The 22868-nt window shown below is 38.0% G+C and overlaps 1 protein-coding gene across 5 annotated transcripts in view; it reads left to right on the forward strand.

Annotated features, from left to right (window-relative positions):
- Window positions 1-1734: 1734 nt before the first annotated feature.
- LOC127358355 (myocyte-specific enhancer factor 2D homolog) overlaps window positions 1735-22868 on the forward strand; it is a 30964-nt gene continuing 9830 nt past the window's right edge. For 2 of the 5 annotated variants that reach the window (XM_051391370.1, XM_051391371.1), the window contains exons 1-8: window positions 1736-1947; window positions 9945-10338; window positions 12838-13041; window positions 14197-14334; window positions 16514-16730; window positions 17784-17840; window positions 18512-18693; window positions 20210-20239. In XM_051391370.1, the coding sequence (XP_051247330.1) occupies window positions 10285-10338; window positions 12838-13041; window positions 14197-14334; window positions 16514-16730; window positions 17784-17840; window positions 18512-18693; window positions 20210-20239 (882 nt within the window). In that variant the 5' untranslated portion in view covers window positions 1736-1947; window positions 9945-10284. Of the gene's footprint in view, window positions 1948-9944; window positions 10339-12837; window positions 13042-14196; window positions 14335-16513; window positions 16731-17783; window positions 17841-18511; window positions 18694-20209; window positions 20240-22868 lie in introns of all 5 variants that reach the window. The other 3 variants (XM_051391369.1, XM_051391372.1, XM_051391368.1) reach the window with 2 other exon arrangements.

The following is a 22868-nucleotide window of genomic DNA, read 5'->3' on the forward strand; positions in this document are numbered from 1 at the left end:
GCTAACAAGCTACAAGTGCTTGCTGCCGGCAGAACCCATTTGAATGAAATTGGGCATGATAATGAGATGTTTTCGGCTGACACGGACAACATAGACAAATTTCAGTACTGTGTCTCAAACTACTTGTTCATTATGATCCAAACAACCCGTGTAAATGCAGCTTTCTAAATAACACAGTGCAAGAAACCTGCGCCCTGAAAATCAGAACCAGCTTTATCGACCGGTTACATACAAGAAATTTGGCTCCTGTTGTATACTTACACATTTGATGATATAACACATTTACAAGATAATTCATATACAGAAACACAGGTAAACAAATTAAAGCAAACTGAAACCTGTAGTTAATATATATATATTAATAATATATACGAGCAAGTGCAGGACAGCAAACTATCTGTGTACAAGTGAGATTGTCGTACTGTTTAAGCTACTGTATTTAGGGTTGTGGTACAGGTAGTGTAGCTGCCCTGAGATCCCTGAAGGCCACAGTTTGGCAATTTCTTTGTAGAAATGTAATCAACTGAAATGTTGTTTGGGAACATGCACCACTAGAGCACAAATAGCCTGAAATAGTAAAAGCCCTTAGGGCTGAGGCTCCAGTTTTGCATGACCTTGAACCTTGACCTTGTCTTGTTGAGAGGCCCTGTGTTAAAATTAAATTTGAATGACCTTTTAAAGGAGTGTGAAAAATGCTATCTAGGGTCAGTGTTTGTTCTGGGCTACAAAACATGGCAGTTCAACATGGCGGCCTCCAAGAAAGGCGACCCACATGTCCGTAGATATAAAAAAAGGCTAATTTTAAGGTAAAGAAAACATAATGATTCCTCTTTTCAGGTGATTAAACACTAATGAAAACATAGTTATAAATATACTCCATTTATGCCTTCAGATTTTCCTAAATGTTGCACACTGGACCTTTAATATATCATTTATACTGAGATGAAACTAAATTGAGAAGAGGATTTGGGCGTCGGGGGTTGGAATACACAGGGCCCCTCTTTCTAATGTGTTAATCCGGCCCTGGAGTAGATTATAAATTAGTCTGCATACAGAGGTGGTTTAGGTGCACATAATAAGAGTACAGTATATACAGTCAGAGTAGACTTACACATGACAATAAAAAAGGATATTAAGCTCATGCTATTGCACAGTGTGTGTTGCAATATAATATATATAGTATCATGTATAATAATATGCATGCAATTTCTTTTCACTCACATACATTTGTTTTGTGTCCCAACATAAACTGTCATATTGAAATAAGAAAATAAAAATCAGTGGCAGCCTACTTTATGTCACAAATACCATAACGTCTGATGGCATGATAATAATAATTTAAAAAAAAGCTCCTGTAGACGATTAACGCCTCACAACACTCAACATTTCTCTCTTTAGACAGCTACTAACAGGCCTGTACAGACGGCTATTCGCCGCTATCAGGGACTGTGGTTGATTACAGACGTGAAAAACAAAACGGCCTAGCGGGTTTCTCGTATGGAAAGCAGGCAGGGCACAGTGGGGCTACAGTGACATTTTCCCCCACATGCAAAATCATGCAAAAGGTAAATACTGAAGCGGAGGGATACAAACACTATGGCAGAACATGGCCGTCACCTCCGTCATGTCCTCTCTCGCAGACTCGCCCACTTCGGCGACACCGCGCTCTGATTGGACGAGAGGCTCGCACGTCGGCTTCTGATTGGCCACCCGGCGGGTCAATCACAGGCTAATGTCAATGACGTTGTTCGTACACTGGGTACGGTGTATCGCCTGGGTGGACAGTATAGTTACTTCAACATTAAATGGAATAAAATGCCGCGGATTCGTGTAAATAGAGACCTCGTTTCAGCGTAATTAATTAACGGTTCTTGATTAAGACGAGTCAGCCCGGGAGCCGTTGCCGGGCAGCCCTATTTTCGGGTTTTAAATCAGCAATATTTCAGGGTAAGTGGAGTGATACATTTCCTTCCTGCGTCTTTTTTCCTCGCACAGGAGCCGAGCAGCTCGCTTTATTATTTAAATATTAGCAAAGTAATAAGTAACACAGCTGATTTTATGTGTCGCGTAGAAGTACAGCCTTTCGTTAGGACACAAAATGTCCGTAACGTGGGGTTTTTAAAGTAGTGCGTGTGTGTGTGTGTGTGTGTGTGTGTGTGTGTGTGTGTGTGTGTGTGTGTGTGCTGTATAGTTGTTGTATATGGAGAGTGAGAGGAAGGTAATGGCTGTCGGTCGACTCGTAACTTGAAAATTGTGAAATGGCCTGTTTTAGAAAGAGTAGCTCGTCCTCTTTTTGTGCTCTGTGAATCAACCCCTCGTGTTTGGAGGTGGTTTAAAGGAGGCTGGTTGGTTTGGTTAAATCACCACACACCATTTTTTTTTTTTTTAAGCCTCCAACCTGTCAAATTAGATCCTGTGAAGGTACCTGTCCGCCGTCAGTGGGCCTACTTAAAGTCTCCATCTGTCATACTGTTTGTAGGATACAGCTGTGAGTCCTGCTCCCAAAATTTTAAAACCTCCACATACCAAATCTAACATGGTCAGTAGTTTAATGACATTAAGGTCTTAACTACACATATAAGAGACCTATTGTTCAAAGCTATTCATCCAGCTGCAGCTTCTTTTTTTTTTTTCCAGCTCTTGAAGCTTCACTTTTAACAAAAAGCCCCGAGGAAGATGATATTTTCCTGCACTGGTTTAGTTTGTGTATATATATGTGTGTGTGTGTGTGTGTGTGTGTGTGTGTGTGTGTGTGACTGACTTGATGAGATTAGCTTAGATTTGACACATTAAAAAATACTAATGCCAGATGTCAAGCGATGATGCTTTTGACAGGCATTTGCAAGATCATTATTTACTCTACCTCACAAACATACATATATTTATTTATTTATTTATTTATTTATATACCTCGAGCAAACCCTCAAGTCAAATTAGGGCACTGATGATGGTTTACCATGGGGTTGTGTGTGTTCAGTGGCTGGCCCCGTGCATTTGAAATCAGCAGCCATCCCAGGGTAGATTCCAAAGATGTTGTGCTAGAAGTAGGCCAGTTTGACAGGGTGATACACCACTGAGTGCCGTCCATGCAGATGTTCTCATATCAACGTCTATAAGGTAGCACAGTCCCAGTGATTGAGAGCATACTTGACATATTTCCACCAGTTTTTTTTGTGTATTTTTTTTTACATTTGGTGCTAATTTTCAGAAGTCAAAGCTCTCCATGTCCCAAAAATGTTTGCTTTATTGTTTGGATCAATTTCTCTACTCGCCTCACAGAATATGTCAACGTACCAGCTGCCTGAAAGACTTGCTATCATCAACATAAGTGTTTTTTCTTATTAAAATGCTTATAATAACAGCGTTGCTGAAACTTGCAGTTCCTATGGGCAGGACTTTGAGCTGACAAAGCTGGGATTGGTTGCCAAGATGAACAGAGTAAAACCAACCGAGGGTTTCTCAAAGTCCACAGCAACAATTCCTTAAGACTACATTCACGTCTTGAATTATTCGCATCATTTAGGGGTGTTGGAATTTCAACTTTTGTCTCAGAGGTCAAATAAAACCAACAAGACAGAAAACAAAACAAAGAATTGATGATATTTGTTGATTGAGCACATATGCTTCTTATAGCAAAACATGTAAACTACTAGAATAGACAGAGGTAGACTAGAATATATGAGATTTGATTGGAAAATGTTAAGTTTAATTCCTCTGTGTTTGTTGAAATACTTTAATCATGTCTAGAAAGTTGTAATTGATTGTATTTTTAGTTATGTTGTACATTTTTGTTCCCTTGTTCTTCCCTCCTAAGAAAGCCAGTGATTACTGTTATTAAAGTTTTTAAATTAAATGCATTTTTATAGCAGTCAACAGCAGTAATTTGTCTCCTCCCCAACAATATTTTGTATGTTCTTTGGTCACAGTAGCTTATTATCAAGAGACTCAAATCCAACACAAAAATTACATTTATTTAAAATACTGCACGGTTCTAATATTTTATTGTCTGGTCAGGCGATGGTTAAAGAAACAAGCAATCTGTGTTAAAAATGATAGCTTTATTCAAAGTGAATTGTATGCAAGTATATGTTGTATTGTACAGCTGAAGTTATTAGTTGGTTAATTCATAAGTTGATTGACAGAAATTTAACTAAAAAATATTATTTTATTTATTTTATCATTAACTCATTTTTCAAGTAGACTTTAATGGAAATGTTACGGTTTTGGACCGATTATTCAGTTTTAAAAAAAGGAATTTGAAGTTGCCTACTTGGACACATTTTCACTAGTCCGTCACATTTTATTGACAATAGTTGGTTACGGCTCTAATAGTGTAAAATTCTTGTAGGTCACATGAATATGATTCTTTCACAGGGATGCACTGATTACGTTATTGGGTCCGATACTGTCCTCATGTACTTGTAATTGCAATCATAAAACTACTCTGATACTGCACCAAATACAACTGTACAACAGCGTGACGTTACATAACATCTCCTTAGTTGAGGCGAAGCAATGTCAGCAGTTTGGAAAAAAGTTTAAGCAACTTTCACAACATTTAAAGGTTCAGTGTGGATTTTAGAGATGTAGTTGCACTCTCCCCTTACAAAGCAGGAAGGAGAAACTACGGTAGCTGCAAAAAACACAAACACCTCTATCTAGAGCCAGTGTTTGGTTTGTCCCTTCTGGGCTACTGTAGAAACATGGTGATTCAACATGGAAGACGACGCACAGCGTCTTTACACATAAAAGGCTTATTCTAATATTCCAATGATTATACACTAATGAAAAGGAAGCTGTGCTTATTCCATTTCTGCCAATTGATCCTCCTAAATTATACACACTGGACCTTTTAACATTGATACCGTCAAAAAGTGAGAAACATCTGATGAAAATAAAACCTGTTTATAAAGTCATTGTTAGAACTGTAATATGATAATTAAGTACTTGTATCGGTATTCGGCATCTGCAAGTACACAAATGCATGGCGTGTAAAAAAAAAAAAAAAAGGTGGCATCGGTGCATCCATAAACTTTCATCAATGCGTGTTCCTTTTTATTGTGAATTTTGCATCAACCTTACACCTGACAAGACTACATAAGTGCAAATCCACGCTGTCCATCTTTGCGTAGTGGAGATTGAGCCATTAAGTCCGCTCTAAACCCTCTGTCTGAGAGCTGTGGATGGGGCAAACCCTACTGCAAGTCATGTTGGAGGCTCTGACCATTTATCTCAGGGCTTTGGCACATTTCATTGGCTAGTGCATAATCCGCTAAAGGTCACAGCCACTAATTACACTACTCCAAAACAGACAGATGCCTACCCTGAGCTTGATTGTGCTCTCCTTCATCAGAAGAATATTCAAGGGTTGCATAACCATCACTTGGATGATTCTAATAACATGTGCGCGGCTCACTATTCACCGGAGTGACCAAATGCCTGCCCTCTTAAGATAATGAGGCGGACCTGAAGTCATTAATTCTTTTTCCACCATTATACACTTCTATCTAGTGTTTTCTGATGTGTCTTCAGATTGACCTGTAAACTGTCTTTTCTCCTCCTTTACGGACGCCCGTATGTCACCGAGCGAGCTCGGTTTGGCTGCATGCAGGGCTCAGTTTTAGCCAAGCGGCGACCTCATTATCTTTGGCGTCCAATCAGTCCTCCGGCCAGTTCCTAATTGAGCCATCAGCGCCTTAAGGGGGAAGAGGAGGGATGAACGTGTCAATTACAGTAATGAGGGGCAGCCATGCAGAGGGCAGTCAGGGAGAGGAAGGCTAGACAGAAACCTTGCAGTGTAGCCCCATTCTGGTCAATTCACGGCTAATCAAAGATAATATTGTAGCTTGACGGTGGCGAAGTTAGTGGAGTCAGGAGGGAAGAGCAGTTTTTAATAATTTCCCCCCTCTAGCTGTGGGATATTTCTACATGTCTTGTTGTGGTAATTGTTTAGAGTTGGAGCCTTACAGTTGCACCTAATGAATGATATATGATGATGTCCGGCAGTGCTGCGATATAATGTATGAAAAGCTCCATCTTGGCACAGCACAGACCGTATCGTACATGATTGATTGTTTGGAGTATTGTGTTAGTTTTGCAGGCTATCCAGATAAATTGCTAGTCTGTATATAATCTTGTTTGATAACGAACATCATTAAGAAAATAACTATTAAAACATCTTGTTGGAATTGGTATCTCAAATATTAATGTACTTTCTTTTGACATGGTTATGTTAATGTTATGCTGTTGTCCAAGTCCTTCTACAGCAGTGAACTGAATGCGCTTTATTTAGACCTGTGTGCACGCATTTGCAGCCACTTTTGACCATTATTTTAAATAAAATAGAATTGTGTTTTTATTTTAAATTAAAGAAATTCATCTTGTGGGTCAGATTATATCATATTTTTGACATGTTGCAGGCCGGAGGGCAGGAAATGGCCCCTGGGTTGGCTGTCAGCGATTACTGAGTTACAGGGTACATCTGTAGTTACAAAGGGATACCTGAACAAATTGTCAAGTAGCTAAAGTTAGCCAATAGGAGCTATGATATACTGCTGAAACAATTAGTAAATTGGCTCATCAACAACTATTTTAATACTCGTTTAAGTCGTATCAAGCAAAAAAGCCAAAGGTTCCCTTGCTCCAGATTTGTAGCTCTTCTCTGTTTTATATAACTGTAAATTGAAAATCTCTGGATTTTTGACATGTGGACAGACAAAACAAGAGTTTTGCAGATATTGCCTCAGGCTCTGGGACACTGTGATGGACATTTGTCACTTTTTTGTTATAATATATTGTTTATATATAATACATACACACACATACTATATATATATATATATATATATATACACTGAATGGTTTACTCCATGAAACGTCAGAGAATAGTTTAAAAATCCCAGTTGCAACATCGCAGAGCCCCAAAGTGACAAATGTCTTGTTTAATCCAACCAAAAGGTCTTAATAAGGTCAGTATCGGTGCCAACACCGATCCAGCATATCAAGGCATAGTGAAGACTAGTTGGCAAGCTGGGAGAAGAGTCAAAAGTATTGGATTAAAGGGTTTACACAGATGACTGAAATTGTATATGCGGCTGTTGATGCAATACAGGGCACAGATAAATGACACAGATTTGAAGAGTTGAACATAATATGCTAGATTTTATTACAGCTTCTGATTAATTCTCAAGCTGGACACTCTGAAGTGTTGAAATGTGGTTTGTGTGGGCCCCATGTGCACTCCACTGGCGTTTTCATTTTTTCCGTCTGGCCTAACAACAATCCCACAGGAAAGCATGGACATGGAGGGTCAAGACTAGAGGGAAAACTTAACGCCTGTGTGTAGGAAGGATTGTGGCTTTTAGGGAAGTTGGTGCATTTTCGAAAATGTAGGTTGAACCCAAACTGTCAATAGTTGAACCTAAAATTGGTTGAGAGTTGTAGGTTCAACAAACTAGATGATGGTTTTGTTGCCAGTTACTCTTTGATCTGTATTATTCAGGTTTTTTTTTTGCCAGTTTTCATTACAGCAGTGAGGCAGGGAAAATGTACCTTCGAATCCATTGCAGTCACCGTCTCAAACCAGTTCATATTCCTCTCTTTGATTAAAGATATTAAAAAAAATAAAACACATCAATAACAATAATGTCAAACATAAACTTTGATGAAGATTGATCAGACAGTTCATTATGTGAATTGCAACTAATAGTTATTTTCATCTGACTCTCTTATGGAATCAATTTTGCCAATAAAATGTCTTAAAATTGTGAAGAATACCCATTATAATGTCCCAGTCCCTTTGTTTATCTATCGATCCAAAAGCCAAAGAGGTTTACTATCATATATCACAAAAGAAAAGCAGGAAACCTTCATCCTTGAGAAGCTACAACTAGGTCATGTTTGGCATTTTTGCTTGAAAAATTACTTAAATAATTCATGAATTATTAAATAGCTGCTAATTCCTTTTTTTTTCTTGTGTAAACTAATTAATTGCCAATCAATCAACTATTTCTTTCAGCTCCAAGCAGCGTTTGATTTAATGCACCGCAGCAGCACCAGCCCTAAATGCTAAGGCATCAGCATCACACCTGACCGAGTTTAATTAATTGTTGAAGGTAGAATTGTGAGTATTATGTGATTAACTGTGCAGCCCTACTGTAAACTTAAATCACAGCTGTGGACGTATTTAAAGCTCTCACCTCCGGGAAGGATGCGTGCAGCTGTATATATTACTGATAGTTAATTTGGATTCATTATGAAGTAACTAATTTGTAATTCTAGATACAGAGTCACTTTTCTTTTTTTCTTTATCTGTTTCAGCTGTGACATAAACATCATTATACACTGCTGACAACACATTTGACAAACTGTTGTTACTGCTTAAAAAATACAAAAATAGATCCATCTGAATCACATTATAAACCTGTAGTAATACATGTAAGGATATCGCTTCAAAACAATTAATCATTTGACTCCAGGGAGTGTGTAACATTACCAGTTTCTTTAGTATAAAATCTGTAGCTTGTGCAGAGTTCTCAAGGCTTTCTTAGTCATTTGTTCATTATTTTCATTTCTTATTTATGAGGATTTCAAGGTAACGCAAAAATAAAGAAACAGTGATTCAGCCTGTACACAAAGATGGCTCGCCAACCTACAGTACAGCCTACGAAGGTGTGTGTGTGTGTGTGTGTGTGTGTGTGTGTGTGTGTGTGTGTGTGTGTGTGTGTGTGTGTGTGTGTGTGTGTGTGTGTGTGTGTGTGTGTGTGTGTGTGTGTGTGTGTGTTAACAAACTACTTGCTCTGTGATCATACCCACATGATTTAAATAATGTCACAGAAATGTGTGTAGCTATGATCTAAAACATTAATAGTCAAAAATGTTTCTCTAATTCAGGACCAAAACTTCGGCTTTGTGGCGCCTTACTTATCATCATTTGTTAAGCTTTCTTTAAATGTTTAGGGCCTAATTTTTTTTTAGAGCTGCTCTGATTTTCCTTCAAGGAGAAACGGCATCGATTGTGTCAGTGCTGTCACAGAACGGCCCTAAAGAGGCTGAAGCATCATGCGTGCAGAAAAACATGCTGACAGTTTTCTTGTACGATCTGATGACTCATAGGCCTTAGTTTAAGCATTTAATAATCCATTAATCCATTCAATCCATTAGTCAAGTTCATCATGAATTACCCAATCATAATTAGTACAATAGTGCCACATGTATATAACTTATTTAAAGGTGAAGTTATGTATTCTGGGCTTTTTTAGTATAGGTACCGTGTATGCTAGTTTGTTGTTGTAAATTAAATAAAGTAGTGCACTAGTTATGCTCTGGACACTCTTTCTGAAAATGATCTGACTTAAGCTCATTGTTAGGACTATCATTGATTAGGTTTGTATGTCTAGGTGTGTATATCCACAACCTTTTCATTATAATGGTGTAGAACAACACAGATTTCCTCTGCAGCATTACCTGGTGAAGTGCACTTGAGCAATATACAATGCTAGCCTTTCCTGACTCTCACTGTAAAGGCCAGATGAGGACATCTCATTCAAATTTCAAAGCATGAAATTAAATCAGAAATCAATTAAATTAAGAACTTTTCCCCTGACATGTTTATTGCTTTTTAATAGTGGGGGTTTTTTAGCTAAACATATTGCACTTCATCAGTTTGTTCATGCCATGTGATGCTTTGAGTGGAAACCAGTGCATTTAACCTGGTACAGATTGTTTTCTTCACCTTAACTGTCTGTGACCCCTCTGTCCTCATAATCATAACCATATTTGTTGTGCTTAAGTTAATTGTACACGGCACAAATATGACAATTTCTTCATAGAATATCAACAGACGATTGCTCGATTTATCTCCCTCTCACGTCTTTTCTTGTGTTAATGTTTGTTATGTACAAGAGGAGATTTTTAAGTAACCTTTCTGTCTCTGTCTTATGCAGGAGAGGAGTGACGTCCGCCTCACCACAACAGCTGCAGGGAAGTCTGTTACTTTTGTCCCTGTTGAACAAACGATGAACTGAGGACCTTCATTCCTCAACTCAACACATCTCGGCAGCATCCACACTTCACTCTCGCTCCCTGTCAGCAAAAAGGAGTCGACGACGTCGCCACATCTGGGCAGAGAAATGTGTGTGTGCGTGTATCCTCGGATGCATGACTGTGTCTGACTGTTCTTGGATTAAAGTAAGAGGTCGTAGGCTGCACTTCCTCTCTCACCTTCTGGGAGGCACTTCCCCACTTGACTGACTACGACTTTCGTCTTCACAACTGCGAAGCATCATGGGTAGGAAAAAGATTCAGATCCAACGGATCACCGATGAAAGGAACAAGCAGGTGAGTCTTAACCTTTCATTGCTTAATGTTTTTGGTGGCTGGTTATTATCGATGAGGGCTGCAACCAACAAGTGTTTTTAATTATTCTGACGATTATTATTCTGGTTAATTGGCTTTAAAGGGCAAACCATTTAACCTCTTCTTTTGGTACTAGTTAAAATAAGTCTGTGAGTATAGAAAACTTTCAGGTTGGTATTAAATGATCAGATTTCTAATCTTGTCAATTTATTCTTTTTACTCTATTTTATGATTTGGCTGATATGGTCAAAATCTTATTTCTTTCATTTTAAAGTCTGTTTTTGAACTTATAACCTGATGCAATGCGGTAATGTAAATGTATCACGGATGTATAAAGAGAACTGGATACGACGTTGGAAGCGGCAGTCTGTCGAGTCTTATGAAAGCCAGTCAGCGGTGCGTTAAACCAAAAAAGCCACTTCCCACTGTAACGTTTCTGGAAGTTTTCTGTGCTGCTGACACATTCCTTGTTAACCTTGCATTTTTGTTTTGTAAAAAAAGAAAAGAAAATGGTTACTATCAGGCTCCAGGTGACCAGTTAAAATCCATCTGTCTTATAAAAAATGTTTATACTCTTGTTATACATTTTGTCAAGTTATTATCTTTTCTGCTTTTAAAACAGGCGTGGTATTTCTTAGACAATACATAGCAGAAAATCATTTTATGATTAAATTAATCCTATGAATAAAACCATGTATGCTTTTAAGGACCTTTATCATTCAGATATATTTGAAAAATACGGTCTTCATGCTCATGAAGAATCTCAGAGATCAAAAGAAACTGAGCGTCGGCATATTAAAATGCATGTGTGCAGTTGACTGAAATGTGTGATTTTCGGTACTGAGGTCTAGAGGTTTTTTGTTTGTTATCTCTCACTGCCAGCCTGAGGCAGAAGGCAGATTTAAGATGGTCTGGAAGTCATTGACAGGTTTTGTACAAGAGTGAAGTCATGGCTTTGCTGTGATCCTGCACTGTTTTCCTCTTTCTGAAGCTGCTCTGTTGTTTTGACTCGGCTTTATTCTTGTGTCAGTGTCTCATTCAGATATCACGTTTGCTGCAGTGAAAGGTCTCAAGTAAAATCGTGGGGTCTAAGGACAGAGGATGTTGGATTCTCTAAAGCCCTCTGAGGCAAATTATGATTTTTGGGCTATAAAAATAAAATCTGAATTGACAAGTACTCAAAAACAGGCTCAAGAATTTGCCTTTTGCAGCTCAATTTGTTGTTTCCATTTCTCCTCACAAGTCATCACTGCATGAGGCTGCCACCACATTTCACAGTTGGGATGGTGTTGGTCTTGCCAAACAAAGTGCTTTGTATTACTGCTGAAAGTTCAGTTATGGTTTCGTCACACCACAGAATATTTCGCCTTATGCTCTCAGTCCTCAACATGTTTTTTTTCCAATATCCAAGCACACTGTCATGTGTAATGTCTTTTCCATGAATGCCTTTTGTTTTAGCCCTTCTGCCATGTGGCCCAGATTTGTAAAAGGCTGTATTGATTGTCGTTCTTTTAGATAGATCGACATCACAGCTAGGAGCTCTGCAGCTCCTTCAGAGTGGCTCCTGGTCTCCTCCCTGACCAAGGTCTAGCTCTCTCAGTTGGGTCGGATGAGTAATCATACAAAAATGTTCATTTGGTGTTTTTAGTTTTGACAAATGTGTTTGAATTCAGGTTGTAGGTGGCCACCTCACCAGCTCCTCTTTAAGTTTTTTTTTATTGTGCCACAACTACATCTATAGTTTGACCAAAGTGTGTAGTGTATATAAAGACTGTACAGCCCACATTGTGATGGCAGAAAGAGTAGAAACCCAAGAAAGACTTGACGGGTCTGAGAGAAGTCAGTCAACAATCCTTGTTATTCTTAAAATTAAAATCTATTAGTCCACTTTTGTATTTGATGTAGTTCAGATTTAATCTTGGAGAGGAAAAAATGCATCATCAGAGAATCAAAGCTAAAAATAAAATGTCAAAATTCAGAGTATTTGTGATGCTTATAACTGGTTTTATTAGCATCAAAACATATTGGAGGATGGAGTATGACTTTAAAAAATGATCACTGACTGCTTTAAAGCTGATGTTTGAGGCTATTTTTTCATTGTAGTGCTAATAGTTATAAGTCATAAAGCATCAACAAAAACAAGGTAGCTTAATTTTTGATGCTGAAAACAGACTACACTATATGTCAGTGACTGTTCTGGCAGCCAAAGAGTACCAGTAAATACAATTTGTTAATTTGTTTGATATGTTACCCAGTGTGTGTGTCATTTTGATTTGCAAGTCTAGACCTTTGTGTCTGGATCACAGAGCGCTTATGCAAAGGAAAGATATGTATGATCCTTATTCTGTAATATTTATCTAAGTAGCAATGTGTTAATTTCTGACCTTAAGTGAGTTTTTAATAAAAAATACTTTTTTTTATTCCCCCCCTCTCTGTCCTGTCTCTCCCTTCCCAACTTTCTCAACGTTAATTTTTTCTCAGGTTACATTCACAAAGCGAAAGTTTGGCTTGATGAAGAAAGCCTACGAGCTGAGTGTATTGTGTGACTGCGAGATCGCTCTGATCATCTTCAACCACGCGAACAAGCTGTTCCAGTATGCCAGCACTGACATGGACAAGGTCTTGCTCAAATACACAGAGTACAACGAGCCTCACGAGAGCCGGACCAATGCAGACATTATTGAGGTAAATCCACCTTATCAGCAGCGAACGTGTAGCTGTGAGTTAGCTAAGATTGACAGTTACCATTGTTTGAGTTTTAAATCATGTAGAAAATGTTGTTCCTGTGTTGGCACATTTATTATTACAGACTTTAACCTTAAACAGAGCTGACATGCCAGTCAGTATTCATAGACATTATCAGCTTCCTCTCAGAAATGGAAGCCAAAGAATCAAGTAGAAATATGAGAACTTATCTGGTTGATTAATAAATCTCCTTTGTTATGAAAACGTTACTGTGTAAATACTACAAGTTTTCCGAGTAATCTGGTAAAATTGTGACCGCCTTTTGTACAAGTAATTGAATGAGGTGTTTCACTAAAAACAACAGGACCAGTGTGATATGAGGATGCAAATAAGTAGTCACCATTTAGCATAGTTTTAGCTCAACAGCTGGTAACACTCACAAGAAGTGTGTGGTTTTGTTTTCCTAGGGTGACAAACTAAACAATTAAAAGGTTAAACATTTTGAAAGGAAATCACACAAGTAGTTGCAAAAAACATAATCTCAATGTGATAATCTTGCTTTAACTTGCAGCAGTAGCCACATTACTGAATTTTATTTCTGTGTATTCAGAACGTAAACATAGTAAATTTAAAGGCATACATACAATGTAATGTCATCCAAACTCAATTAATTGGAACAAAAACATACAGAAAAATAAAATGTATGAGTGAACACAAGAAAAAAGTATATTGTAATTGCAATATCCAGTCTGAACTGGATTTGCTGCCCTTTGTTTAGTCTCATACCCATCTTAAATATTAGCAGTTTCATATAGAGATGTCTGATCTTTACCTGGTTAGACTGGTGATTTCTTATATTCTTTTTTCACTTGTCAGTCTGGTTTAACCATTGTACAGCATTTTGTTCTCCAATAACACAAAATGGCTTTTTTTGCAAACCCTTCACATAACATCTATTTGTAAAGCCTACTTTCTTTTCCCAAAAGCATGAAAGAACATTCAGAAATAATCAAGCTTTTGTGGAAGGCGATTACAAACTTGAAATGGCAGTGTACTCTATCAGGTCAGACTTGGTATCAGAGATAACAGAAACTAAATCCTACTAAACTAATTTACATTACTGCCACTAATTTCCTTTCTCTTTTACTTTCATAGACTTTGAGAAAGAAAGGCTTCAATGGTTGTGACAGTCCAGAGCCGGACGGTGAAGACTCCATTGACCAAAGTCCCCTAAATGATGACAAGTATCGTAAAACCACAGAGGACCTGGATGTTCTCTTCAAACGCTACGGAGTAAGTCATCTCAACGTACTTAAATAACTGATTTTATACAGAGTGTATTGTAATTACTGTTCTGTTTCTCTCTTGACTGCAGACTTGTTGGTCAGACGTGTCTGTTGTTCTGTGTTTGGCTTCAGTGCCTACAGGAAACAGCTACTGGTGTGAAGTTCCTCTAACTTGATGTTTCACACTTTTTTTTCACTGGTTCCTTTGCAGAAGACAAGAAACGTTAGATTGTCATAGGAGGTAACAGATATATGAACTGTTTTTTGGCCTCTACAATATCCGGTCATAGGTCCTAAGCCATATTTTAAATGGTTAAGGAGACCGCATCATATTTCCAATTTAGTTTTTAACTGGTTATGATACGGTCTCAATTTAATACTGATACCTTTGTATGACCTACATAAGCCTACAAGACTATCAGTAAGAGATTTATATATGGTTATTCTTAATGCCTGCCACTGGGTCGGATTACCCTTGAATTCAATGAAATGAGGCTGTGAAAACACTATTGCTTTTGTCCATAGAGGGAACCAGAATCTACAAAAAATGAAAGGTCCTTGGTTCTGCTTTAATTGATATTCTTGACACATGATGGCCTTTTGTTTCTTCCTTTTAATGACAGCTTTTTACCCATTTAGACTACTCAGTTTGTTAAACTGTGTGTACAGCTTTTGTTTTCAGTCCTGAAAACCTCACAATTGCTACTGCTTTGGTTTTATTTTACTACTATACGCTGATGATACTCATCTGTATCTCTGACGTAACTCACACTGCTCACTTGGCATTAAATCATTGCTGCGCTTTATGCCCACCTGCAACTAAATATAGAGAACGTAAAGATCATAAATATTTATTACTATTTTAAAATTAATTCAGGTGTCACTTGGTTCTTGTGTCTGTACAATTTGGAGAAAGACTTTTTATGGTAAATTTAGCTTTATATATAGAAATTTCAGTGCAAAAATGTCAGACATTTGTTTGAATGAATTAGTGTTTAGTTGACAGTTTATTTTATTTTCACCTGTGAAATTACCTGCTCATTAAATATCTTGGGCACTAATCCTTTGCTAGCCAAATTTAAGAGATTCTTATCAGAAATGTATGTCATGTGTTGTGTCATGTGTCATAAGTTTAATTTTTAAAAAAACATTTAATAGCATTTTACATTTTTGGGGAGGGATGTAGACCAGTGTGACGTTCAATGAGTCAATCAAGATCTACACAACACCATACTTAATTCAGCAAATGTTTTTGACTATCTTGCCTTCATCAGGGTGGCGTTAAAAAATGCATAGTGTCGTGGTGCATGTAGTGCTGGTAAAATGTTTTGTGTCGGGTCCAGAGGATTTAATTACCACTAAGCCACCAACTGTTAAAAGCCACAACATGCACTGAAGGCCTTGATTGTCAACAAAGAGAAAAGATGCAGGCTTTGTGTAGATCCCAAGTGAGCTTGACTCAGTTTCCACAACGTCGCTCATAGTCGACTGATTCCCCTTCTTGTGTCGTCAACCATGCGCTGAGCTCGATGTTGGTTTCAGTTTACTTTGGTTAACAAATGGATGCAGACAAAATTAAGACTGAACTGATATAACCAAATATATTGATAATATATTAACACCGATTAGAGAACAGAGATACAATCTCTCAAAATGATGTACTTTTTCATTACATATTCCACTTTGTAGGCAGCTGGCCACGATATATACGCGGGATGATAACCTTCAAGTTGTGTTTTGCATCAGGTGGTTCTCTGACTCTCTGTCAGGCATTACAATTGTGGATCTTGAAACTCGTCTGGTTCTATCTCTTATTTTCTGATATATTTTCCAGGTCTAAATACAAGTTAGGGGAAAGAATGTACTCACATAAAACTGGTATCTTTTAGCATGTTTTGATTTTATTAGCTGATTTTATTTGATGGTTTAATGGTGACGATTCAGACAGCAAACATTGGGAGAAATGGTTGAATAAAATGCATCAAAGGGCCCTAGCCGAAATCGAACTGGGGACGTTGGGGGTATATTGTAGGTTGACACCAGGACGCCCAAGACTAACCTAAAACTTTAAAGTACATGAAAAGCATCCATACCTTGGTCTTGAATTTAATGTAGCAGAGATAGAGCGCCGAGTAGCTGTTGTACGATAAAGACTAAAAGTGAATTTCTCTCTTCCCACTTTGCAGCAGTCGACAGCTCCGCCCCAGACGTTCTCCATGCCAGTCACAGTCCAGTCGTCCAATCAAAGCACACTGCAATTCAGTAACCCTGGCAACGCACTGGTAACTACCTCCTATGTAACATCGTCGTCACTCACAGATTCCCACCTCCTGTCGCCACAGCAACCGGCTCTTCAGAGAAATACGGTGTCTCCTGGGTTGCCACAGCGACCAGCCAGTGCAGGTGAGCAAGTGATATTCTGCTGAGTACGGCGAGACTGAAGTCGTCAGTCGACCAGTAGATACCAGCAGAAGCAGAATGTAAATCAGTGACTCTTCCTGTTTTATCAGAGACGTGAAGAAAGAAGTCATATTTTCAAAGTTATTTTGCCCCTCAAATTATGTTATTTTTCTACATTATTTGCTCTTTAAAATCTGTCCATTGTTATCAGTTATTCTTATTTGCTCTTTAAAATCTGTACATTGTTATCAGTTATTCTTTCGGAGACCTACAGTGGATATTGTGTGTATTTCCTTATCATTGCATGTAAAGAGCTGCTTCGTGCCTCAGGGAGTAGAACACATTCCTCCACACTGAACTAATTTGCAGTGTGTGACATTTACAGCACTCCTCCTCCAATTTGGAAAAACAATTTTACTTTTGTATTACCTTTTTTAAATTATTAGTTTATAGCTGTATCAACCAAATATTAAGCATGGGAGAACTGGAGTCAATAAGCATGGCTTCTAATTACCCCATTTACACTTGTCATTGCAAGTGTCCGTATGCATTTACTAGTATCTGGATAAAATCCAGATGAGATACTTTTATTTACAATCAACCACAAATAGACATTTCCTGTCTACATGAAAATCATCTGCCCAAGACACTAAATGTGAATGGGGTCTTACAGTTTATTTTTCTTGATTCATAATTCAAGATTTAAAGGTACACAATATGTCCAGTGAAGGTTGGCATACTGTGGTCTGTACTAAAATTGCACTGAATGTGCAATTAAGAGTAATAATTATAATTAGTAGAGGAAAGATAAGAACTAGAAAAAGAAATATAAAGGATAAAGATTAGATGTATGTGTATAATAATGTTAAATGTAAACATGTAAATATACACATTATGGATTTCCATTTGAAATTTGTGGAGATTGAGCTGCAGCATGTTGGATAATACGTCATTGCTTCCTTATTTTTCTCATTTTATATTTCCAATATGAAAGCTGTGTTATTGTTTTTGTTCCTAATTCACTTCCTTTCTACCCATTTCAACCTTTTTCAATAGGGGCTCTTCTCGGAGGCGACCTGAATAATTCAAATGGAGGATGCCCTAGTCCAGTCCGTGAGTACTCCTATATTTGTTCAGATCATGAGTTTGCTTTAGAAAGTATTTATTCCAAATCCTTTCCAAGGTTCCTCATCTCCTCTGTGCCATCTGTGATTGTGCCTTGGAGGAATAAGGGGATGCCACCAGTAACATCAACAGACATTCATGGGATTCTCAGCACTTCCCCTTGGATAAATAGTCTGCTTTACAGATCACCTTTTAACATTATGTGCTCCATTTATTTTACACAGTTCTTTCTTTGAAATGTTTACATGAGAAGATGTTTTTGTATACTTAATTTTAATTGGATATTTAGAGTGAGAAAGTAAATGTTGATATTTCAAAGAAGACTGTGCATATGTGTAGAAGGAATATATTTGTCTCGAGATCATGTCCAATTATCACCAACACAAATAGATTCTGAAAACATCTTTTTAGATGTTATTAGATGATAGTTTTACTTTGGATGACGTGGCGTTTGCTTTCCAGACAGCTTTATTCTGTCGACGTTGACGTATCTTCAAATTAGAGCGTCTCAGAATAGAACTGTTTGGAAAAAGAAAGCTTTGGAGGATTATTTTAACACAACTTTGAGTCTGCACACGATGTCTACACCCCACTGTCTGCATTCACCTGTTTGATTTTCCTATTGATTTCTGCCCGTTCGCACCTCTGTCACCCCGCAGCTAATGGATACACCAGTGCCAGGGCCTCCCCAGGCCTCCTCACCGTTTCCAACGGCAACAGTCTGGGGAAAGTAGTTCCGGCCAAGTCTCCACCCCCACCTCCCAGCCCCCAGATGGTCAACAGCCGCAAGCCAGACCTCCGAGTCATCACCTCACAGGGCGGAAAGAGCCTCATGCAGATGGTGAGCTTAACCAAGCCGAACTTGTGTTGTCTGGGTCCATTTAGTTAACATTTTCAACCTTGTGCGATTAAAAAAAATAAATGGCACTCTTTACCTCTGTTAACACATTTAGTTACTTGGGATAATGAAAAGTAAGGAGCTTGGCAAACAGTTACAAAACCAAGACACCTGAAACTCTGAAGATTTTTCAGGGGCCATGTGGGGATAGAAATTGTTTTCATTTTACCTCAGAAAAGCATGCCTTCACAGGCCAACGAATGAGATGGAAAACTATACAAAAACATTGGGAATTTACATTGCTGTATCAAATGAAATACAAGAATTTGATTGAAGATAAACACTCTGTAGGAGGCTGTTTGCCATCCTTTTTGTACCTGGGAGCAGAGATATGAGCTCTCCACTCAATGTTCAACATCTCATTATTTACTCTGGCAAAGTCAGTGAAGTCTTGGATGAATCAGCCAACTCCCACTGACATACTGATGAGATTTCTCAGAACCTTTTTAACTAAACATCCACCCACGTTAGCTTATAGCCATATTTGACAGTGTATGCTAACCACCAACAGGTCATTAAAACATTATTTCCTTTGAGAGCGAGTTCATTCTTGACCTTGGAAACATTCATTAACGAAACCTCAAGGTCCATTTAATAGCTGTTCTGGAGCTTTTGATCATATCACACGATGCTCACCAGCAGATGAAGTTTGCCCACATTTCCATTTTTCTGAGCATTTTTAACCTGCAAATGTTTTTCGCTGCCCACTTGTATATGAAACGAATCACTCGTAGTGACAGACCCGCAGAGAATTATCACCTGCAGTTCTACAGAGCTGTTTAACATCTCTCAGCTCATTGGTTTGGTTTTTTGCCCACAACATGTAACATCAGCTGCAGAAAACAGCTCTGATAAACTCATTTATACGACCTGCCCAGCCCCAGATGGCAGACAGGCACAGTTAGCAGGTGAACGTAGTGATGCATGTAGCCGCTAAAAAGTCAAATGTTTCCCTCAAGAGTTAGCTAAAGGGAAAGCAAATACTAGGTTTACAATCATCAGGTGACCAGAAACACAACTCCAAATGAAAGCTAACGTTGCTCTGTATCTGCTAGCTGTATAAAGAGGCGTCTCAAATGTTCAACTTTATAAGGTGAAAATATGTCAGTGTTGTGTTTGCAGCTCCAAGTAGCCAGTTGAGATTGATTATTTATTCTTGACACTAGAAACTGTAGAGGAAGATCATGTGATATGAACAAAAGCTACTAAATAGACCTTGTGGTGAGGAGGCAGGCAGAGTGAGATGGCATCTTTTTGTGATTTCGATCCCTTTTACTGTAACAAATAACCCACATTGATTAATTCTATTGCTAAACAAACCAGTAATATTAAATAAGTAGTCTGCCAAGCTACAGTAAGTAGTTTTATTATCATTTATGTATTTTTTATTCTACTCAATTTACTTTTAACTACTCATATGAATCAGAGTTGTAACTCTCTCTGTTACCACCCTTTGCAGACAGAGGATGAGCTGGAATTGGTAAACGAGGTGATTCTTCCCCACGTCAGTCACTCGCATGAGTCGATGGCTATCGACTGTCCGCACATTATTAGCATGGTTACTATTCTGTACAAGAGTTTCTCATTGTTTTGGTCTTGCTCCACTGACATTTCTTGGGATTCAGCTTGTGGTTCCCACCTGACTGCATGTGATTCAGGGCTCATGGATGTGTTGTTTCAACATTGTTGTAGCATTAGGATCATGATCTTCTCAGTGATAATCTAGAAGAACCTCCACAGTATTCAGTGCACAGTGGTTTAGCAGAATTATCCTTGAGGGATCCTTGAACCAGGCCCATTTACTTCATCATATGATACCACTTAAAGCATGGGTGTCTTTTCACTTGGCATTGTGGTGCTAAGCGCCGCGGAGCATGTTCCCTGTTCACTGACACTCACACCGACTCATTTTCACCTTCCACCAAAATTGTCAATTAGAGATGTTTAAAAATTAACTGGCATTACATTAAAGGCATTTCACCCAGAGGTTTTCCTCTCAGTCACGGGTTTAAATGTACAGTAGCTCAAAAGCATTTGCAACAAAAAAGGTTTGTTTTCTTTCTAATCTTTGGTTGCCTTTTTATTTTGAAACCAAATTATCGATGTGGAAACAATGAATCAATTAGTAGATCAGTAAAATCTTTATCACAAGCAAATTTGATAATTAATTAGTAGTTTTACTCAAGCAGAAATGGCAAATTTTCTTGGATTTCAGCTTCTTTAATGAGGATTTTATATGTGTCTCAGACATATATGAGAATTAATGATTTATCTTTGGGTTTTGGACAGTTGGTCGGACAGAACGAGCAATTTTGAACACGTCACGTTGTCCTGAAATTACACCTTTTTTTTCACTAGGTCCTGACATTTTACAGACACAATGATTAATTGATCATCGCTACAAATAATGAGCCAATTAATGACGGTAATGAAAGTAATCGTGATTTGCAGCCCTAGAGATGATGCTTGTCCCAAAATATTATTTAATATAAATATTTAAAAAGAGAAATAACTTATTATATACACCAAAAACGTAATGATGGAGAAATCTTGTCATCCTGTAAAATCTCATTTTAATTTGAGCTAAATTTACTCAGAGAGAAGGATGATGGCTGCTGCTCTCTGCTGCCGGGGCTGATTGTCAGTCCCCCCTTTATAATTCCACTCAAAGTTGATGGGCAAGAATCTAATTTTCCAGAGGGTAGTGATTCATTTTCATCACTCTCACCCTGCCGCCCCTCCTCACTTCTTCACAAAGGCAGTTAATTGAATCTGGCCCCTCTCTCCGGTCTATCTCCTCTCTCTCTCTCTGTGTAAATTCAGCCTTACAGTCATAACTCTGGCCGAATGTTTCCTCTCAGGATGATCTGCATTCACAAGGTCTCACAATTTAGAAGAGTAATTCCAGACCAGAATTATTGCATCTTTGGCTTTTTGTATGCAGACCTTTTTTTTTTCCTCTTACAAAAGGACCTCAGTTTGCTTTTATCTGTATTATAATTCAACTGAACCAGACTCAAGAGTGTTGTGCAACCATAGAGATTCGTGTCTTTCAGCTCAGGTACATAATAATAAAACCTTATGGTAGCAGTTTCACAGGTCTAGCAGGATGTCTGCTGCTCCCGTGTTGTCAAAACACTGAATAGTTTGTCATTTAAATGTCTGACTTAATGTACAAACTGAGCGAGCACCAGGTTTGTACCCTGTTAGCCCTCTCTAAAAGTGAATGATTGTAACATAAAAGGCACAGTTAACCGCTGTGAAGTGCACCGAAGCCACATACTGTAAGACCTTTAGTGACATCCACTGGAGAAACATGAGATGAGCTGCACATTCAGTTCAAAGTCAAACAAGGTCTGGGTCACAAGTTGCAGATAAGTTGCAGATAAGTTGCAGATAAGTTGCAGATAAGTTGCAGATAAGTTGCAGATAAGTTGCAGATAACTTCCAGTGCTTGTTTTAATCTGCACGGACGACTCAACTGTGATTATTTACTGCACTAAGACTCTGTATGTTTATTCTGGTTATAATTCTAAAAAAAATAGTATACAAATGATTAGTCAGTGAATTGAATAATCATTCTTCAGAAAGTTCATTGGTTCCAGCTTCTTAAATATGAATATTTATTGTTTTTCTCCTGTGATAGTAAACTGAACAACTATAAGTTAGGGACTGTTAGTAGAACAGAACAAGGTATTTGAATAAGTCAACATAGGTTTTGAGACCTTGTGACAGTGTTTTTAGACATTTTATAGACCAAGCAAGTATTAATTCATCAAGAGGATAATTGGCAGATTAACTGATAAGGAAAATAATAGTTAGGTGCAGCCCCAGAAAGTATTATATAGTTGTATATATGAAAAAAAGACCTCCTGCATTTAATGTGAAATCATTCAAAATTTTCGAATAATTAAAGATTACAGATAAAAGAAGCCAACGTAAGTAGCAAATATGACACTTTCACAATATGATACATAAAGTTAAATGTGTTTTTAAATGTGCTTTAATTACTTATTTTTAAGTCTTAAAAATAAACTCACACCGCTAAAATAACTATTTAAATAAATAAACCCACAGTGTCCTGGCATTGACCATGAACGGCAATATCCTCGTTTCGT

This window comes from Dicentrarchus labrax, unplaced genomic scaffold (assembly GCF_905237075.1).
Source record: "Dicentrarchus labrax unplaced genomic scaffold, dlabrax2021, whole genome shotgun sequence".
In the NCBI taxonomy this organism is placed as follows: Eukaryota; Metazoa; Chordata; class Actinopteri; family Moronidae; genus Dicentrarchus; species Dicentrarchus labrax.